The sequence below is a fragment of the Temnothorax curvispinosus genome, unplaced genomic scaffold (genome assembly GCF_003070985.1).
Source record: "Temnothorax curvispinosus isolate PA1 unplaced genomic scaffold, ASM307098v1 QBEX01006462.1, whole genome shotgun sequence".
Taxonomy (NCBI): domain Eukaryota; kingdom Metazoa; phylum Arthropoda; class Insecta; order Hymenoptera; family Formicidae; genus Temnothorax; species Temnothorax curvispinosus.
The window spans coordinates 1-20,629 of record NW_020216242.1 but is presented as its reverse complement, the minus strand read 5'-3'; the positions used below and the strand labels follow the sequence as shown (position 1 = coordinate 20,629).

The 20,629-nt window shown below is 34.5% G+C and overlaps 3 protein-coding genes across 9 annotated transcripts; 1 reads left to right on the top strand and 2 right to left on the bottom strand.

The window, feature by feature from the left end:
• Nucleotides 1–883: 883 nt before the first annotated feature.
• On the bottom strand, nt 884–4,830 carry LOC112455895 (ubiquitin-conjugating enzyme E2-22 kDa). Its single transcript, XM_025018107.1, has 5 exons — nt 4,675–4,830; nt 2,919–3,071; nt 2,533–2,615; nt 2,139–2,302; nt 884–2,057 (listed from the first exon to the last, which is right to left on the bottom strand). The coding sequence occupies exons 1-5, from the start codon at nt 4,735–4,737 to the stop codon at nt 1,918–1,920; spliced, it is 603 nt and encodes a 200-aa protein (XP_024873875.1). The 5' UTR covers nt 4,738–4,830; the 3' UTR covers nt 884–1,917.
• Nucleotides 3,905–12,390, top strand: LOC112455892 (ribose-phosphate pyrophosphokinase 1). 4 transcript variants are annotated; one of them, XM_025018100.1, is made up of 7 exons: nt 3,905–4,194; nt 5,877–6,084; nt 6,518–6,701; nt 9,436–9,459; nt 10,668–10,891; nt 10,958–11,291; nt 11,406–12,390. In XM_025018100.1, the coding sequence occupies exons 1-7, from the start codon at nt 4,116–4,118 to the stop codon at nt 11,496–11,498; spliced, it is 1,146 nt and encodes a 381-aa protein (XP_024873868.1). In that variant the 5' UTR covers nt 3,905–4,115; the 3' UTR covers nt 11,499–12,390. The 4 variants fall into 4 exon arrangements, with proteins under 4 accessions (XP_024873868.1, XP_024873867.1, XP_024873869.1 ...); XM_025018099.1 differs by lacking the exon at nt 9,436–9,459 and adding an exon at nt 8,039–8,101 and having other exon boundaries at nt 3,910–4,194; XM_025018102.1 differs by lacking the exons at nt 3,905–4,194; nt 9,436–9,459 and adding exons at nt 5,373–5,473; nt 8,039–8,101.
• A 107-nt stretch (nt 12,391–12,497) lies between these two features.
• Nucleotides 12,498–17,634, bottom strand: LOC112455893 (metallophosphoesterase domain-containing protein 1). 4 transcript variants are annotated; one of them, XM_025018106.1, is made up of 5 exons: nt 16,267–17,630; nt 15,776–15,920; nt 15,410–15,686; nt 14,465–14,691; nt 12,498–12,992 (listed from the first exon to the last, which is right to left on the bottom strand). In XM_025018106.1, exons 1-5 carry the CDS (start codon nt 16,387–16,389, stop codon nt 12,865–12,867), a joined length of 900 nt encoding a protein of 299 aa, XP_024873874.1. In that variant the 5' UTR covers nt 16,390–17,630; the 3' UTR covers nt 12,498–12,864. The 4 variants fall into 4 exon arrangements, with proteins under 4 accessions (XP_024873874.1, XP_024873871.1, XP_024873872.1 ...); XM_025018103.1 differs by lacking the exon at nt 12,498–12,992 and having other exon boundaries at nt 13,739–14,691; nt 16,267–17,634; XM_025018104.1 differs by lacking the exon at nt 12,498–12,992 and having other exon boundaries at nt 13,739–14,691; nt 16,341–17,634.
• Between the last annotated feature and the right edge of the window lie 2,995 nt (nt 17,635–20,629).

Here is a 20,629-nt window from a genome sequence, read left to right as displayed (position 1 = left end):
TTTTCCACACGAACCGATGTCCACCTCTACCCACCCCCTGCTTATATGTGCACATATATCAATAAATTACTTCCCTTAGCACTGACATAATCTGTTATATATTTTAGTTGCATTTGTTAATAACTTCTTAATGAACAATGACCGCCAGCTAAAACCTTCTGAAGGTCACTCAGAAAAGTGACCTTGACACCATATATCAATGTCCAGGTCATACATGAGGTCTCTTTCTGTATAATTACCGAAAAAATAAAGCAAAACAATTTTTACAATCAACCAATAGTTATCACTTTTTTAAATATGATCTATGGAAAAACTAATGCTACAAACTGGTAAAACTATGATTAGACTTTTATCCTTTCACTGTAAAACGCACATGATTCAACATTTGATTGTACAAAAAGCTATGTGCATTTCTGCATCATATACATTATTATACAAATAATGAGCTAATTAAATTTCTGTCCTTATTCTTTCTAGCTGTGCCATCTCATGATTTTACAAGATTATCACCAAACTAAAGTTGAACTTAATGTGCTTTGATTGTTTTTTCCTACTCCAATTATATATTTTTAAGTAATGTAGAATTTAACTGAGGCCGCTAAATAAATGCCATTTACACCTGAGTCTGGAATGTACACGGCATGATATAGATACAAAAACAAAAAGATAAAATGTATACTTCTAAAGATACATATCTGTGATGTGATATAGTTTTACTACCGCAGGTAAGCCAACACTAAAAATACACTAGTGTAAAATATTAACATCGAAGTTTATGAATCTTTTTACAGGTCATATCTTACTTCAATAATATTCAAGCGGACTTGCTTAAATTATGCTTTTTCTCTATCTCAAATAAAAGCAGTTTTTGCACATATGCATATATTGCTTCAATATTACTTTATTCATCATAGATCAGTGATGACCAAATTACACTTATTGTTAGTGGTTCTGATTCTGACTTCAAAATTGGTCCAAAAAAATTAAGTTTCTTAAATTAAAAAAAACGACAGATTTAAATATAAAAAGATAAAAAGATAAAAAAAAGGGACATTCAAAATTTTCTCATGCTTCTTGAAAATCTTAAGCCTAATATCGTTTTTTATTAGGAACAAATTCAATTATGTAAAAGTGCAATAGTAACAATTTATTTAATAATGAAAAATGATGAACTGTAATTACCTATTACAGTTCATGAACCTATATGTCTTGTATTAAAGAACGAAAGAAATACGTTATTTTTATTGTAACATGTACCTTTCATTAAAATGTAAGTATGGCATATAATTATGCACAGCTCATCAAGAAAATTTGTGTATCACTGATATAAAAGATAGATCATAGATAAATTATAGAAATTGCACGATTTAATTACGCTTGAAAGATAGTATCATGAATACATAGATTACTTAGATTAGACTTTACTGAAAATTCAATACAAATCCCTCTTTAATACAAATTCAAAATCTATAATGCAATGGAAAACATTAATGGCTGATAAAATAATAAAAATTTGACAATGGTATACAAAGCTAAAGGATACGCATTTTGTTGTAACATTACGTTATTTCTTAAGCAACAATGGAATTTGAATAGAATGTAATGCAGAACAGTATATTCCTCACAGAATGCTTAAAATTTAGCTAATTGATTCATACTAGCCATTTCTTTAATAATTATTTCTCTCTCACGCTTATGTTACAAATTAAATAAATGACTATTGGTAGATATTGAATAGCTTTTCTGTCTTGTGATGTCTTTTTACATCCAGATATTGTCATTATAGATGCGGAATTTCAATTGTAAAACTATTAATGATATATATCCGAACATGGTATTATTACAAGGAAATTTTTAGCACAAAATGAGTGGATGTGACAAATGTTTGGATGTGACAAATTAACTATGTAGTTATCACTAACTGAAGAGGCAGTGCTCGGTGGCGCGTTCCAAGTCCCAATTATACGAAGATAAAGCAACTCTTGCGTTATGTTCTTCAATTCCCATATCTGTTAATCTTCTTATCTTGTCATCTAAATCGGGCATTTTTGCTGGCCCTAAAGATTCGATATAAGTCATATACTTTAACACAAAATGTATGTATGTACATAAACGTGATTAAGTGCGCGAATACGTACCACCTGCATATACAAATGTCCAATGTGTGGCAGTTTGACGAAACAATTCAGGATGTTCTTTATATTGTTTAGCGACTACTGCATCCTGAGGATCATCAGGTTCTGCTGCAGATAACAATGCTTGTAACGATAGCAATACTGTGCGCAGAGTCATTGCGGCAGCCCTTAAATATGAAAATAAAGATGAGATTATTTTGCAAATGTACAAGCCACATTACTAATACAACAAAGTTGTAACATTAAATTAAGAAATACGTAGCAAATATATAAACATAAAAATAAAAATATATTTTTACTCGATAAAAGACATTGTAAAACAGACTAAAGTTTTTGAACAAGAGTTTTTGACAACTATTAATAATCTAATGAATAAATTTACAATGAAAATACATGCCATTGATCTTTCAAGATATCCAAACATATGGCACCAGTGACGGAAGATATATTGGGATGCCATATTTTTGTTATAAAACGTACCTGCAAAATTTTATACAATGCAAAACCTTTTGACAGTTTATTCATAAAAACATAAATATATTTTATCTATTATAATAAAACAAAGTATGAATAAAAATTCATCGATGACAATATAATTAATATTGATGATATATTTGTTACTAATTTATAAAGATTCTAAATGATAGATTTACAATATTCATGTGTTATAATCGATCTTCTTGTACCATATATTACAATAAAAAATAATAAACGTTATTAGAAGCTACGGAAATGCTTGCTATATAAGTATTATACTCATACTTTTTAAAATTTTCAACTTACTTTGGGAGGATTGAATGGATACGTCTCGGGAACTTTGATCTCGAGCACAAAATTACCACCTTCGTATGGGGTGTCCGGTGGGCCAGCAATCTCTCCCTTTAATTCGGTAAGACTATCGTTGACTAACTCAACTTTAATCGCACATTTTGCTATCTATTACAAAAATCAAATAAATAATTTTAGACAATCAGATAGTTATATGTTAATAATATGTTAGAGCAAATAATATGTTAAAGCAACTATCTAACATAATATGTTAGATAATTGCTATAAAATGTTTATTGCAATTTTGCAACGTATGGCAACACATAACAATTTAGATAAAATATCAACAACCTCTCACAAAACAACTACACTTATGTACATGAATAAGCATAAATGCAAATAACTTGTAAAGTACGTTACATCACAAGAGCATAAAATTTGTAATTTATATATAAAGATTCTTAAATAATATTCAAATTAACAAATAAATATATTTAACAAAGCTAATACATATTAATTTATCGTAAATTAAGAATTAATTTATTGTAAATCAATTTATGGTAAAAAAAAGATATTCTATAAAAACTGTCTTTTGTTCATTTATATGTAGGCATATGAATGTATACAAAGATACATTACAGAATACAGCAATTAAGTTGCAAAAATTGTAACTCCTAAGTTACAATTTAAGAGCAAATGACGTATCGACACGAAAAATTAGAAAAAGCAAAGACGAAATGTTTCAAAGAATCTAAAAACAATTGAACATTGAGAAAGCTTCAAATCATATCATAGTAGCAATAATATTTCGGTCAGTTTTGATATATACGCGACACTTGTTTTTCAATACCATCTCTGTCTCCTAGTAAAAAGAAGGAAAAAAAACATTCAGGTTCATGTTCACGATAGATAAAAGGATATAGAGCCGACGAAAACATACATTGCCAAATCATGTCCCCTCGTAAAATTCGTGTGTGGTACTACGTCAGTCTCGCGATACAAATTATCAAAATAAACATGTAATCATAACCTATGACATCCGAGGCGCGATAAGAGAGGATCTCGAGACGCGTTCTTGCGGCGGATAACAATTCGCAAAACTGTCATGGTACGGCTTTAGTTCGCGACGCCACGGCGTAATTAAGCCGCCTAGAAAGCACGTGGAGGCGTTATCAGGGAGACGCAGAAACGCGTTCAAATGCGAGGGCAGAGATGAGCAATCTGAAAAAGTGCAGAACCACCCAGAGATCCCAGTGCGGCCGAGATCCCGGACCTGCAAACGCGCATCGTGGTGAGTACGGCCGAGCTACCGAGCTACCTAGATTCACGCGAGTCTAATTAGATATCGTCGAGACGTTGACGTTGGGGCAGGGAGATGTTGACTGTCGCATCGCCCATCGGCAACATTTCACACGCGTCATCGTCCGTCATAGTCCACAGACAGCACGCATGTCTAAAAAGACGTCGTAAAGACACCTTTAAGCCATACGTGTTTAAAAGACATCTTTATGGCATTTTTTTAGACATGCTGTCTGGGAAAGATCGGACGTTTTCGGGACAGACGAGAAAGACGCGGACGAATGACAGCCGACCGGGCGACGCGCAACAGGCTCTCCTACCGCGTGCGAGCTCCCGATCGTCCCGGCCGCGAGGGGATTGCGTAATCGGGATACGCGGCCTTTACCCGCCGTGGCTTATCGCGAGGACACGCGGCCCCCGTCCCACCGACTTGACGCTGCTCGCTCGCTCGCTCGCTCGCTCGCTCACTCACCTCCTCGCTCTTTATAACCTCTTTGAATTCCCGTTTGATTCGCTGTGCCGCGATGTTCGCCATGGCTCTCGAATCAGCCTAGACCGTTAGCACGTTGTCATTGTCGCTCGGAGGAACGAGCTCGCCCGTGCTCTGCGACGCGCTCCACGCACGTTCAGCGGCGTCGCGCTGCGCTGCGTCGCGTCGCGCGTAGGCCGCGTAGAGCGTCCTCCGCGCGTAATCCCCGTGGCCCGTACACCTGCACCCAAATCTTGCCCGTCTCGTTTCTCTCGCGCGCGCACGGCCCACGGCCTTCGTCCTCGTCCCCTAACCACGGTGGCCGTGTCGAGAAACTCACGCCGTCGCGCACGTACGATACACACACGCGTGACGACACGCGACCACACGCGACTCGTCCGCACGACTCACGCTGCTCAGCGCCGCCGTGGCCGCCGGGCCACATCGATGGGCAAAAATTGACTATCACCCGCTGCTCGCGCCCGCTCCTTTTGAATTTCGTCTAGGTTCACGTCGCGCCTCGCCGCTCGTCGCTCGCCATCCACGCCACGATTTTGCGCCCCGATCGCGGTGGGATGTTAAGTTAAGGGCGGCACGCGTGCACGACGCACGTGGGCATTGGGCAGCGTGGGCTACGATCGAGATATCCGGAGATTACGGCCGCGTATACGCTCGCGGGCCTCGCGGCATCAGCGCGATAAGAGTACGTTGTTATCGACGCGAAGGGTGGAAGCACGAGCGCGGACACTTTGTCGCGAGATCGGCGGTGTAGAGAGCAGAAAAGCGGCTTTTTGAGCCAGGCGTGAGTAAAAGCGAATAAAAATTTTGATGGGTGAAAATTGGTAAGAGGGGAAAAAAGAGAGAGAGAGAGAGAGAGAGAGAGAGAGAGACGCTGTATCGATTATCAACGACGGATATACGTTCCTTCGCGTGAGACGCGGTGGCGGTTATTTACGTAACCAGTATTAGGCTGATTGAGGCGACCGAGCGCGCTTATCGGAGATCGTTATTTTCCGCGAGAGTGGCGAAAGGGGGCCAGGCACCACGACGATAAGAGTACCCCGCTCCGTTTTGCGCGCTAACAACACGAGATACCCCCCTCTCCCCGCGCGTGCGCGTAGGCGGAGCATGATCCAGCCCGACGTCACGTCCGGTACGCGCGCGATCCCCGATTGGCCGACCGCCCCGGTGGTTTTCTGTTGTAGTGATGCCCGTGTCGCAGCCAGTGCGTGCTAAGAGTTTGTTACGCGCAAACTTGGAGAACTCACGCGTGCGAGTCCTGCAGAGCAGAATGCCGAACATCAAGGTCTTCAGCGGTACCTCGCATCCGGATCTCGCCCAGCGGATCGTCGACCGCCTCGGCATCGACATCGGCAAAGTTGTCACCAAGAAATTCAGCAACCTCGAGACATGGTAATGGTCGCTCTCGCCGATCGACGGACCACGCTTGCCGCGCGCGTGACCACGTTTCTCCTCTTGTCAGTTGGCGAGCCGGAGCTAATCGTGCGCCGGCCGCGACCACGTGTCGTCGCGCGTGGATCGCGGATTTCCGCACGTGCCGTCGTGTTCCACGCTTTCTCTTCTCCGACATTCGTCACGTTCGCGTGCGTTTCGTCCCTCCGCGACGCGCGGGTTAACGTTCCGCGTTAACTCCATTCTCTCGGAGTCTAATGTCATTACCCGATCCCTAATCACTTCTTCTAACTGGACGGTCGCTCGCCGTGAGCGTCGACTCGCGCTGCGACGTCTCGCGAAGCAAACGCAAATTATCCAATCGAGATCCTCGCTCATACTCTACTATTCTTGTAAGATTGCAGGAAATAACGCAAGATTTAATACTGTTTAGCGTGGAGATCGGAGAATCTGTCCGTGGGGAAGATGTGTACATTGTGCAAAGTGGAAGCGGCGAGGTGAATGACAATCTTATGGAGCTTCTGATCATGATCAACGCTTGCAAAATTGCTTCTGCATCACGAGTAACAGCGGTTATTCCTTGTTTCCCTTATGCCAGGCAAGATAAGAAAGACAAGGTAGGTAAAACGGATAGAGTAACCATTACTTGCTCCTATACATTTGTATCTTAGAAGTAGTAGCGAGATACGTATAAATAATGCTAATGTACCTGTTCTTTATATAAGCCAATTATATTTCAATTTTATGTCCCATATTAGGTATAAGTATATATATTCTAATAGATTATTCCGTCATATTCCGAAATATTGTTTGTGATATTTTGATTAGACTGTTATTTGTTCCTGTAAAGTATTAATGCTTACACATCTTTTGTCGACATTGCATCAGCGATATGCAATAAGCTATCTGCAATTTTATAACGTATTATATGAGATAATATATTGGTATAAGAAAAACATAGTGTAATACATGCATTTATAATAGATCTATATATAGAAAAATTGACTTTGTCGTAAATACTTTAAAGAATGCACGTATTTCTATCACAAACTTTTCGTAAAATAATAATTACGATTTGCATCTTATTAACGTTAAACACAATATGTGTACATATGTTTACAGCACAGTTATGTTTTTTACTTTAAAATCTTGTTCGTGATATACAGCTTAAAATGCTTAAAACACTAATAATTGAGACTTGTATTTAAACTACTTATATAATCATTGCAACGTATAGAGATCTGTAATCTCTATATATGTACATCAGCATAAAACTCTATGTGTATTGTAGCTACAATGATTTCTCTTTTTCTTTAATTACTACTAATGTTTGAGGATTAACATAATTACAATCCATTTATTTCTGAATTAGATACTTGTGAATATTGATCTTTCCTCTTAGGAATACTTTAATTAATCAGCGGCATGGCTTTTAAAAAAATATAAGATATGTACTCGTGACCATTTTCTCAACAGGATTTAGGTATGTCTCGTGGACAGGTAGTTAATATATGCAATTAAAATTTCCCGTCTATTTTATACGATAACTTAAGACTTAAGATGACTTGATCTGATGAAATATGTTCAATTGTTGCAATTTATTAACTTGATCAGGAAGCACATTTTAAAAAATCTTATTTTAGTGATTAAATTTTTCCACATTAATAGCAGATTTTTATTAAATTGCAAACTAAGTGTTATTTGCTTAAGAATATTTGATCACCACTTCTTAATCAATTAATATATCTAATATAGACGCAACTGCTGTATTTATGTTATAATGATTGTGCAATTATGTTATAATGATGTACATATATATAAATGAAAATTGTGTAGTATGTCTGTTCCTTACTATTTTCTTGAAGTTTTTGATAGAGTTGAACCAAGCGTGATAACGGAAAAAATATTACCTTGAAGAAGCTCTATATTTCTTTAACATACTATATCTTCACAGGGCGGTGATGGTGGAGACTCTAAAAATCAGATTGTCATGAAGTCGAACGAGTGGAAATTCAGGGTAACTTGTGGCGGTCCTATATGTTCTATTTTTAATTTTTTCATAGCTTTGCAACAGACCAATGGAGTAATATCATTTCTGGAACGCAAACTCGATCTCATCGTCATATGAAATATGCTTGTACTCTGTCGGCTTTATGTTATTGGGCTGCACCGGATAATACACAGATTATGATCAGAACCTGCGTCATTCGCTAATAATTGCAATATTGATTATTGATTCTTTTTTTACATTCTTTAGAGGATATCTATCGGGATCTTAGAATACATACTTTTTATATAAATGATATATGACTTTAAAATTTAACCACAAACATACAAAATAATACAAAGAAATATTACTTTTTTAAATATTATACTGTGTGAAGCAAATAGTGAAACTAGCACATAGTTCAAGTATGTATACAGGGGAAATAGTATTAATTATACAAGGCTAATATAATTAAAATATGCAAAATTAAACTATATGTATATATAATAACATTTTATATTTTACTTGTAGAAATTATATCATGATTATAAGTGAATTATATCATTTATATAACCATCTGAATCTTGTAAGAAAATCAAGCATGAGTTAGTTATCCTTCTACAAATTTCATTATTTAATCAGATTTACATCATATCCCAAATTTTACTTTAAACATTCATTGCTTTTAGTATCAATTTATGCGTATTATCTTGAAATATGGACGAGAATATAGATAATTTTAATATTAAATTACGCATAGAGTTGTAATTTTTAATATAACATTTTATCACTTGACGTAATTGAGATGTTTGTAATAAAATAAGTAGCAAATATTTTAAAATTTTAAGCATTACAAATGCATACATTTCAAGCATGTTATTTATAATGACGTAAGGTTATCAAAAGTTGGATAACCCAAACGGGGTTGCAAAACTCGTGCTAGATTTCTCCAAGAGAGGTCTTCTGCACATTTTTGTTGCCACGATAATAATAACTACATAATTAATCAATTTCTGATGTTAACTTTATTTTATTAATTATTTAAATTTATTAAATATGTTACTATTATATGTTTTTCTTATTTTGTTTATTTTATACATGTTTTTATTTTAAATAAAAGTTTAAGGTAGATATTGATATTCTTACAATTTTTTATATTATTTACATACAAAAATGAGCGCCTTTTAATATTAATTGGGTACTGCATGAAAATAATATATAACATTAAAAATTAAACAATTCCATATCACTTCTCATTAAAAAACGAAAAGAGATCGGAAAAATCATTATTGACTATAATGTTTGCTAGGAAAAAAAGTTATAATTATATTCCTTTAAGTTTCTGAATAGTTGGGTATTTTCAGGATATTCTGCCCGACCTGTCTACAGTGAGTATAATAGCAACGAGATTGTCGAGTGCAGCGTTTGTAATGATAACTCGATGAACCATTCGATTTATAATATTACTTTTGGATTCAGACGAAAATTTTCTTTGTAGGACTAACCAAACTTATAATATCGTTGCTATACAACACCGTGGTATTCCTATGAATGAATGAATGAATGAATGGGACATTTGGTCAAAGCATATTGATATCCGAATGAGAGGGCAAAATATTAATATAATAGCAGTACATTGTTGGCAATTAGTATAGTGGGGTACGCATATGTATGTTTCACTGGGTACTAATTATTGAAGCTTAAATCAGTGTTATTGTCCAAATGCACTAATCAAATATCGCCTATTCTATTAATGCTTAAATAGCATAGGAATGTCAATGTGTTATCTTGGTGATAACTTGTCTTGTTGATACTATAATTGCGGGTAATACTTTGAAACAGTGATTAATTTTTATAAACCTTATACTCATCATAAGGTATTGTGGTTTACTAAAAAATATTCCATTCATTTGCACAATGCATTTCTCTACTACAAATCTTTTTTATGTAATTTTGCACATACAATGTTAAAAATGCACTCGCGATATTGACATATTTGTTTCTTGGAATAAATCTTTACATTTGTGATATATACTTATCTCCGTATATTTGGCATCTGTTAGCAATGTTTGCCCTCTTGTTCATCTCCTACTATCCTTTGCTACATAAGGGCAAAGGACCGAGATGCATTGTGTTCCGTTTTGCGTTCATAATTTTAGATATTTTGCTTCATTTACGATAGTTGTTGAGAGTCTAACTGGGGTGCATTTGCAACGTTTCCCTGTCAAAATATATTTTACGAATATACCTATATCTTTCGAAGAGTAATATTTTAGTATAGCCATTATATTCATATTTTGTCCCCTCTGAAAAATCTTTTTTTTGGCAATGTATTTCCAATGTTTAATAAATCATATTGTATGTTCCAAAAAGCCGACACAGCAAAGAAAACATATTTTTTTAAATTTTTATTTAGCTTAAAAAAGGTAGTAAAATAAACTAATTTATAATATTTTTGATTTCTCGAATATTTTTTCATGCTTTTAAGGGACTTTAATAGCAATTTCTTTAAATTGCAGGCTATTTCCAGTTGCAAATGGACTTGAAGGACTCGTACAAATTCTTGAAACTGATGGATCGAAATGTATTTTTACAGAGTCGTGCGCCAATCTCTGCAAAACTAGTTGCGAATATGCTTTCTGTGGCGGGTGCTGATCACATTATCACAATGGACTTGCATGCTAGTCAGATACAAGGATTCTTCGACATCCCAGTAGACAACTTATTCGCTGAACCAGCTGTCCTCAAGTGGATTAAAGAGAATATCGTTGAATGGCGAAACAGTATCATTGTCTCTCCTGATGCAGGTGGTGCCAAAAGGTGAATAATCAGAAAAAGAAAATAACTTTAATCGAAGAGATACATCGATCGTCTTTTACTTTACAGAGTCACATCCATCGCAGACCGATTAAATGTTGAGTTTGCGCTCATACATAAAGAAAGGAAAAAGGCGAACGAAGTCGCGAGTATGGTATTGGTCGGAGACGTCAAAGACAGAGTTGCTATCCTTGTGGATGACATGGCTGACACTTGCGGTACCATTTGTCACGCAGCGGAAAAACTATTGGAAGCTGGTGCCACGAAGGTTTACGCGATACTTACACACGGTATCTTTAGTGGGCCAGCCATTAGTAGAATTAACAATGCTTGCTTCGAGGCTGTAGTAGTGACCAACACTATTCCTCAAGATGGTCACATGAAAGATTGTCCAAAGATTCAGGTAACTGTTTCTTTCGTTAGGGAAATTTCGACACGAAATTCTTATCGCGATAACGGTGATAGTAGTGTTATATGGATTTAATCATGACACAACTGATTACCTTTTATCTTTCAGTGTATCGATGTCTCAATGATGTTTGCCGAAGCAGTGAGGCGGACACATAATGGCGAATCTGTATCGTACCTGTTTTCGAATGTACCGTATTAGACGAAAATCTTCCGTAATCTACTTCAAACCTGTGTAAGAAGAACATATTCTTTTTACATTTGTTTGTTGTTACTGTTAGTTAAAAACTACTTCGTCTACCTGCTAGTTAGGTGCATATTTTGTGTGTCCTAATTCTAAATTAAAATTTACATTTGTTCTATTTTTTTGTGAATTTCCAATAGCAATTACAAGATTGGTAACGGAACACAAAATGATGAAGATTAGAGATTTAGATACGTAAGATGTTTTTTTAAACTTAATAGTTCTACGAATTTCTCCAAATTTCTCCAAAGTTGAAGAGACATATGATGCTTTGGAATTTTGTTGTAATCGAAGATGGTTCCAGCTTCAACTCCAACTTATGACATGGCATCCTTTTTATCAGTCTCAATTTAAAATGATAGAAGGATCAATTTGTTATAATGACGAGAATAGTAATTTATGGATTGAAATATTTGTAAACTATGATTAAAACTCAATGCATGTAACGGTCATGCATAATTTATCAGTGCATATATCAGATGAATCAATTTTAGATCTGCAATATCTATATAGGTATATATAAAAATTTTGCATACATCAATTAAGAAAAATTGCTTAAATAAATTTTCGTAGTTGAAATGTGTCTAACGCATTACGATTATGATAGAAAAATGGCACTGATCACGTTTTTAATGCAAGCATAATAATTTATGATTATATTAAAATTATATTAAAATCGAAATAATTTACACTCGATAAAAATAAATGATTTTATTCAATAAAATAGCCTCCGATCTACGTACGAATTTAGCTTGTTATGACTACGATGACGATCGTAAATTTGTCTTGCTAATAAAAAAAAGTGCCATTTGTTACTCGATTGAATATTACAATAAATGTATAAAAAGTAGTGATTTTTTTATTGGTGATTATTATCTAAAGCACGTATTAAGTATATCCCCAAAAATTCCATATTTTCAATAAATTCATTTTTAATTTTAATCCTTAACAAAGAATACTGAAATATTAAGTAATCTTTTGTTGAAGTGGATGATCAGGATGATGAAAAGTTTGTATTCATCAAGAAAAATTATATATAATATAATTTACTTTTATTTAAGAAAGAGATTACAAATTGGATTTATCTTACTTAATATTGTTAAGATATTACAAAAATCGTGTGAAAAAGAAAGGCGAATTAACACTTATACTGCTTATACATACATACTGCTTATACATCATGATTTATAAATTAAGGCAAGAAATAACTAATTTTACGTTAATCACATAATGAGTTTTCTTAAGCTCGTAAGAAAAATCTGAAGTATTCCTAATGTAGCATTACACAATGAAATATACATTGATGCTAATCTCATTTGAAGATTTATGATTTTTGAATACCGGAAGGTAATGTTATATCAAATACTATTGGTGGATTACTTGGCAGATAATTCAGATCACATGTTGATGCATTAATGTATATTATCTTGCCATCTGAAGATATGCCATATCCTGTAAAACAAAATTAGGCTGTACTTCCAAAAACGTCCATGCTCAGATTTAGGTGAAACTTTGTGAATAGGTTCCTTTTAGATAGAAAACACATATACCAAAAGGATTTTTTGCGACTCCAAAGTTTAGCAACTTTTTTAACATTTTTAACTTACTGTCTCCGCACATACATTTTCCACGCGAAACAAACCAAAACAGCTCTCAAGTAATGTAAACAACTATAAAATCATACACAAAGTACAAATATATTAGTTTATATACTCTGCTGTATACTCTGCTTTACCGAAAAAAAGTGGAGCCCTTCGCAGGGGGGCGGAACCTACCGCCTCCACGCATACACTGTCCACGCGAACCGAGGTTCACGCACACCCCCCCCCCCGTGCTTTCGGGAGAGGTGCGGTAGTCCCGAAATAGTTCACGCATACACTTTCCACGCGAACCGAGGTTCACGCACACCCCCCCCCGTGCTTTCGGGGGAGGTGCGGTAGTCCCGAAATAGTTCACGCATACACTTGGCCCGGCCCGGCCCGGCTAATTTTTTTATTTGTTTTGTATATAAACTAATATATTAATTGTATTTTGTGTATGATTTTATGGTTGTTTACATTACTTGAGAGCTGTTTTGGTTTGTTTCGCGTGGAAAATGTATGTGCAGAGGCAGTAAGTTAAAAATGTTAAAAAAGTTGCTAAACTTTGGAGTCGCAAAAAATCCTTTTAGTATATGTGTTTTCTATCTAAAAGGAACTTATTCACAAAGTTTCATCTAAATCTGAGCATAGACGTTTTCGGAAGTTTCGCCCAAAATTATAAGTAAAATGGATAAGATGTTCCCATAATGTAACTACAAATATACAGCATGTTAAAAAAGGTAACACCTAGGAGTATGTCGTACTTGTGAGAACAAACCGAAAAATCTTAATAAGCATTATTCCAAAAACCATTTATTTCCGAGTTATAAAGCATTCAATGTATTCTCTGCTTATTTCACGTGTATGCATTGTATAACGTATTTACACGCAACCGCTCATATACTCGTCTTTCACGCTTCTAAAGTTGACGAATAATGAACATCGTGGAACTTTTGCAAGATATTCCTCTTCTGTGTAGACAATATAGTTCACGATGGTGCCCTTATGCATTTCCTCATGATTGTTAGACAACATTTAAACAATTGTTTTCAAGAAAATTAAATAGCACGTGGCGGTCCAGTTGCATGGCCACCTCATTCACCAGATTTAAATCCGTTACACTTTTATTTATAGAGACATTTGAAGAACATGATGGTGTGCTGAATTGTGCGTTGAAATGAACGAAGGGCATATCTGCTATAAAAAATGCTTTATAACTCGGATATAAATGGTTTTTTGAATAATGCTTACTAAAATTTTTCGGTTTGTTTTCACGAATAGTACATACTCCTAAAATTTGACACCACCTTTTTTCAATACCCTGTATAATAATATTCATCATACCTTCGTGTATGTGACCAAATACATGATATTTGGGCTTTACGCGATTCTGCACCGTCGACAATAATTCAACGCATCCGGCTCGTACTCCAGTGCAGCATAGGTCTCCGTGACCTACAGGAGGGGTATGCGTTACGAGGATATCTGTGTCAGACGGAATCATTTCCCATTTTGAAAGGCATGCTTCTCCACGCGGCACGTTAAATGCCCACTTACAAAACTCGGGCTGCCTAAAGTTTCAATGAAATGTCCCTCAGAAATAAAAATCTAATACCTGAAATTATTTTCTACAAATATTTCGCATAGTATTCAAAAAAGGTAAACATCAATCTTTGATACAATCATAATATTTATCTTAAACAACAGATCAATATAGATTTTCTATACATATTGCTTGTTTACTTAATTTCAGAATATTGGAACATAAAATATGAAAAAAAACTCTTACTCTTATAAATATAAACATTCTCAATTCTAATTCCTATAAACCCTTGATTAATATACGTTATACAGCCATTGACAAAGTTATTAGGCACCCTTATTTCTTCTGAATATCTTGGAACGAATGTTTTCTGTTTACGTATTTATTATGTGCGATTATTTCCATTTAATAAGCAATTGCTATACTTTTTTGTAGGCAGTAAACAGATAAAGTCTAGCAATTGCTTGTGAAATTGAAATAATCACGCCCGTATTAATCAAAGTCGACATGCGGAATGAACAGTTTTCTAAATAATATTGCTGTTTCCCTAAGATAATGGACTTTGTGCCTTAATTGTTTGAACCATTCACAAGGCTAATAGAATGAAAACAATAAAGAGCTTACGTTCATTCACTGTCAAGATATTCAGAAGAAAAAGGGTACCTAATAATTTTGAATATACAGTGGCTGTATGTTCTATTTTTATTCATAAACTAATTTAGTATAACTGATATAACGATATTTACCATGGAGTACCGTATATCTTAATTCCATGCACTATAATCTCGGAATCTTCAAGGTATGTACAATTTGTCAAATAATCTTTAACATTAGTAGTTTTAATAGCTTCCACAAGAATATCCTTGGACATACCCAAGGTAGGTATATCGTCGAGTATACTGGTTCCTGTATGCTTCTGGTGATCCCCGCTGGTATGCACAGAAAAGGGATGCGTGAACGTGGGATCAAAGCTAAGTTCATGGTTTCCAGCTATAACTATCTTATGCTTGTGTGGCAAGTTACCTAGAATTACCGCAAAATACGTAACTTCTCTTAACATTCCGGCATTTCTCGTCGATGCACAGCACGAATTAGTACACACGATAATTTACCTATCCAATTATTGAATTCTACGACCTCTTGCAGGCTGCCACATTTCGTGAAATCCCCGGCGTGGATGAAGACGTCTCCCGCGGGCACGTCAAATTTTATAAACGGCGTGAGCGAGTGCGTGTCGCTCATACATACCACACGCAACTGAAAATAAAAAATCATTGTTAAGCCTGTATATGTTTCAGATTAATACGCTCGCATTGATGATCGTGAGAAATGGAAAACTTAAATTCTTCTTAAAACGTATAATTAACGGCGTTAAATGTCTAATGGTTATTCTACATAGAACTCGTAGTCGTGAGTTGTAAGAGATTGACCAATCACAGATTGAATATTCTCCTCAACTTCGAATGTGATTGGTCAATTTCTTACAACTCACGATTACGACTTCTATGTAGAATAACCTTAAAGTGAAGGTGACGTTTTCAGGTTAACACAAATACATCGCTCCGTGCTGAGAGATCGGGACGTTAAAAATCGTCGGACGTACTTTGTCGCTCGGTGCCTCGTTCGTCGGCAATTTAGCATTTATTTTAACGACTTTCTGATGCTGGGACAACTCACGCCAAGCTGCCGTGGGATCAGCTGTCAACGGATGAATAGCTATCTTCATGCTGAACCGGTAAATAGACAGCCCGTTCAGCGTTCAGCCCGTCGCTACGTTACATCGCTACTGTGTATGTAACCGGAAATAAGTTGGCGCTGCAAGTTCATATTTTTTAATGAACTATAGCTCAAACGATTGCTCCCTAATTGCTCCCTAATTGCTCCCTCAGAATCGACAATTGCTCCCCTTTTAAAATTATTATTTTTTGAGATATTTAATAAAAACAAAAAATTTCTAATTTTTATTGAAAAACATATTTATAATAACTCTATGCAACTTTATATCCGTAAAGCTGTAACAGATACCATAGCGCATGCGCATATGGCTTCTGCATTCTGCTTATGTTTCCTGCAATTTTATATGCTTCCACTTTTATTCTACCAAAAATCAATAGGAAATGTTGACTAAACTCTTTGAGATATAGTTATGAACAATAAAGCTATTATATTACGTTTAAATATTTCCGCCAATGGCTGCCGAGCCATAGTTACAATAGGCGGCCGATAGTGGCGGCGGCGGCGTTACTTGTGAAATGATTAATTTGTTATTTTTTCAATAAAAATGCAATAAATCATTAAAATTATGATGGAGCAATAAGGAGCAATGAAGGAGCAATCGTTCTATGCCGTATAAAGTTGCATAGAGTTATTATAAATATGTTTTTCAATAAAAATTAGAAATTTTTCGTTTTTATTAAATATCTCAAAAAATAATAATTTTAAAAGGGGAGCAATTGTCGATTCTGAGGGAGCAATTAGGGAGCAATCGTTTGAGCTATAGTTCATTAAAAAATATGAACTTGCAGCGCCAACTTATTTCCGGTGTGAATGTATTGTATGTACATACATACATACATACATACATATGTACATACATACACTCTACCGGCAGGAATGCCTGGACATAATACATATACATATACCTATACATATATGTCATATACATATCAAAATGTCCAGGCATTCCTGTCGGCACCGACGAGATACTATTAAAGACCGACAACCCTGGGTAAATTTTCGTGACTGCCCGGGGGCCCGGTGGTAATTGAAGAATACTGACATTATCGACTGTTTTGGCTATATTCGACTATTCCAAAGAATTTAAAGGGATGAGTTTTACCTTATATAATCATTGTTTTATCATCAGAAATGTACAAATCTTTTATCATCGACGAGATGGTAATAGCTAAAAGTGTATGAAAGATAAAACAGAAATTAGCATATGAGTTGCCATAAATAAGAAAATATTTTATAATTTTTTCAATATTTGTATCTTTTTATGTCTTTTTGATGTAATTGACAATTATATATATGAAAATACTTTACAATAAATATATATAAAGTAATAATATATATATATATATATATACCGGGTGTAACAAAAAGGTCGGGACCCTAGATTATCTCGGAAAGTTGACGTTTTCGGAATAAATGTTTTATACAAAAGTTGTTTGAATCGAAGGGGCACATAAGATGGTGCCATTGGTTTTCACCTTGGATGATCGTTTAAAGCTCACGTGAACGACACCTTTAATTTCTTAAATGGAAATCCCTATTTTTCAATGCATATTCTTGTAGCTAATCTCGAGAGCTTTTCAAAACACTATAATAAAGTATTTTTTTATTAAGAACTTTTGGAATTATAAGGCTTGAAAGTTCTAGTATTTTGACATAAAAGATATTTATCTTGTAAAAAATGAAGTTTTCGGTAATGTTACCTTAACACTTTTATGCACAGAATAATGAGACGAATCAATTGGTATAAAAAAAGGCATATTTCCTTTAAGAAAAAATATGTAATTTGCAACACGCATCTGCATACTTTTTCTTAAAAGCAACTATGTCTTTTTTATATAGATATATAAAATAGAATCATTTATTTACTTCAGTTTACAATGTTAAGAAGGAAACAATTGCTTTTATGAAACATGTATATCACATGCTAATTTAGTGCTAAATTATTTTTTTTTTTATTATTGCACAAGGTATTGCAAGGCATAAAAACAGTGATTGCCACTTTTTCCATAAGATTCGATATATACATTATGTATGTATGTACGTATATATGTATATGTAGTTTTAACAACTATTTAAAACTTACCAATAAATCCTATCACACAGATATATTGTAGTATATCATATATTTGTCAGATATGCATATCATATATTTATGCGATTAATATCTAATTGTATACTAATTTTTTTTATCAGACTATAAAGGTTGAAAAATGAATGTGACCTTTTATAGTCTGATAAAAAAAAAACTAGTTGAATAAAAAAAAATCTCCCGATGGAAACGAGAAAAACTATCGTAAAACATTGTGTATAAATTTGAAGCAAATCGGTCCAGCCGTTCTCGAGATATTCTGGGAACCGTGAACCGTGTCACATTTTACGCCGGCCACGAGAACAGCGCTCCGAGAGAATAAATTCCTTTGAAAAAATTTGTGAACGTGCCTCAATGTATAGATACTTTTAAATAAAAAAAAACCGGATCGAATCGAATTAATAGTTTCCAAGATAAAAATTCCCAAATTTTACTTTTTTTTCTTGCGGTCTACTCGTATGTAAGCCCTTAAGTTTGAAGCCTCGATATTAATACAAAACATTAAAACTGCCACTTCACTTGATATTCCACAGGCTCTTCATGACTTTGGATTAATTGAGTCATATCCGAATATCAATGTTGCTCTCCGAATATTTCTTACTCTTCCCGTTTCAACTGCTTCGTGTGAGAGAAGTTTTAGCAAGTTAAAATTAATTAAGAATTATTTAAAATCGACTATCGAACAAGAACGATTATCCAATCTTTCTATAATTTCGATTAAATATAATATTGTTAAAAATATTAATTATGATGATGTAATTAACGAATTTGCTGAAATGAAAGCCAGAAAAGTACATTTAAAATAAGTATTTTTGTTTATAGATACAAGTAAATAATCTTGTATATTTCTTGTGTACACAAAAATTATTTATATACAATTGGTATAGTATTTGTTTTATTATTACTTTTCCTCTACATACATACATAATGTATATATCGAATCTTATGGAAAAAGTGGCAATCACTATTTTTATACCTTGCAATACCTTGTGCAATAATAAAATAATAAAATAATTTAACACTAAATTAGCATGTGATATACATGTTTCATAAAAGCAATTGTTTCCTTCTTGGCATTGTAAACTGAAGTAAATAAATGATTCTATTTTATATATCTATATAAAAAAGACAGTTGCTTTTAAGAAAAAGTATGTAGATGCGTGTTGGAAATTACATATTTTTTCTTAAAGGAAATATGCCTTTTTTTTATACCAATTGATTTGTCTCATTATTTTGTGCATAAAAGTGTTAAGGTAACATTACCGAAAACTTAATTTTTTACAAGATATTTTGTATTTTATGTCAAAATACTAGAACTTTTGAGCCTTATAATTTCAAAAGTTCTTAATAAAAAAATACTTTATTATAGTGTTTTGAAAAGCTCTCGAGATTAGCTACAAGAATATGCATTGAAAAATAGGGATTTCCATTTAAGAAATTAAAGGTGTCGTTCACGTGAGCTTTAAACGATCATCCAAGGTGAAACCAATGGCACCATCTTATGTTCCATTGCCGCGCGATTGCAATCGCGCGTTAACGTTTGGATGATATATATTGACGGCAGGGAGCTGATGCCAAGAAGATCAATCCCGTTTACGCGCGAAGGAATTGTCGTAAGTTATTATTATCGGTTCAACTTATTTTTTATTCTTTTCCAGTTTTAAGAGTTAGAAAAAGATAAAAATGCTTTCTTTTCATTTCATATATACATTTTACATGTTTTCCTTCTCTCTTTTATTCACTTTTACTATCTGTTGTACTTTAAAATCACTTATCTCTCTTATTTTCCTTCTTTTTATGTCTCCCTTTCCTTTGATGTTACTTAAAATTTGTAACTTTTCCATTTTTACTGTTAGTAGAAAAAACATTAAACATTTAATTAAATTTTATAACTTATTTGTTAAGAGAGTTAACTATATAATCATTATCTGTATTACTTAGGCGGAGTTGTTGGATGCAATGAGCTCTCAATCGCAGTCGGATACTGAAGAGACTGAAAATACAGGATCTAATTCTACCTACCGGATTGTGGAAGCTGATTGAAGTTTGGAACATTCTTGGAGCGATTATATAAAAATGATTTGGCCCATTTTTCCTTTGGCACAGAGGACCTCCTGAGCACACAAAATACAAAATAGAG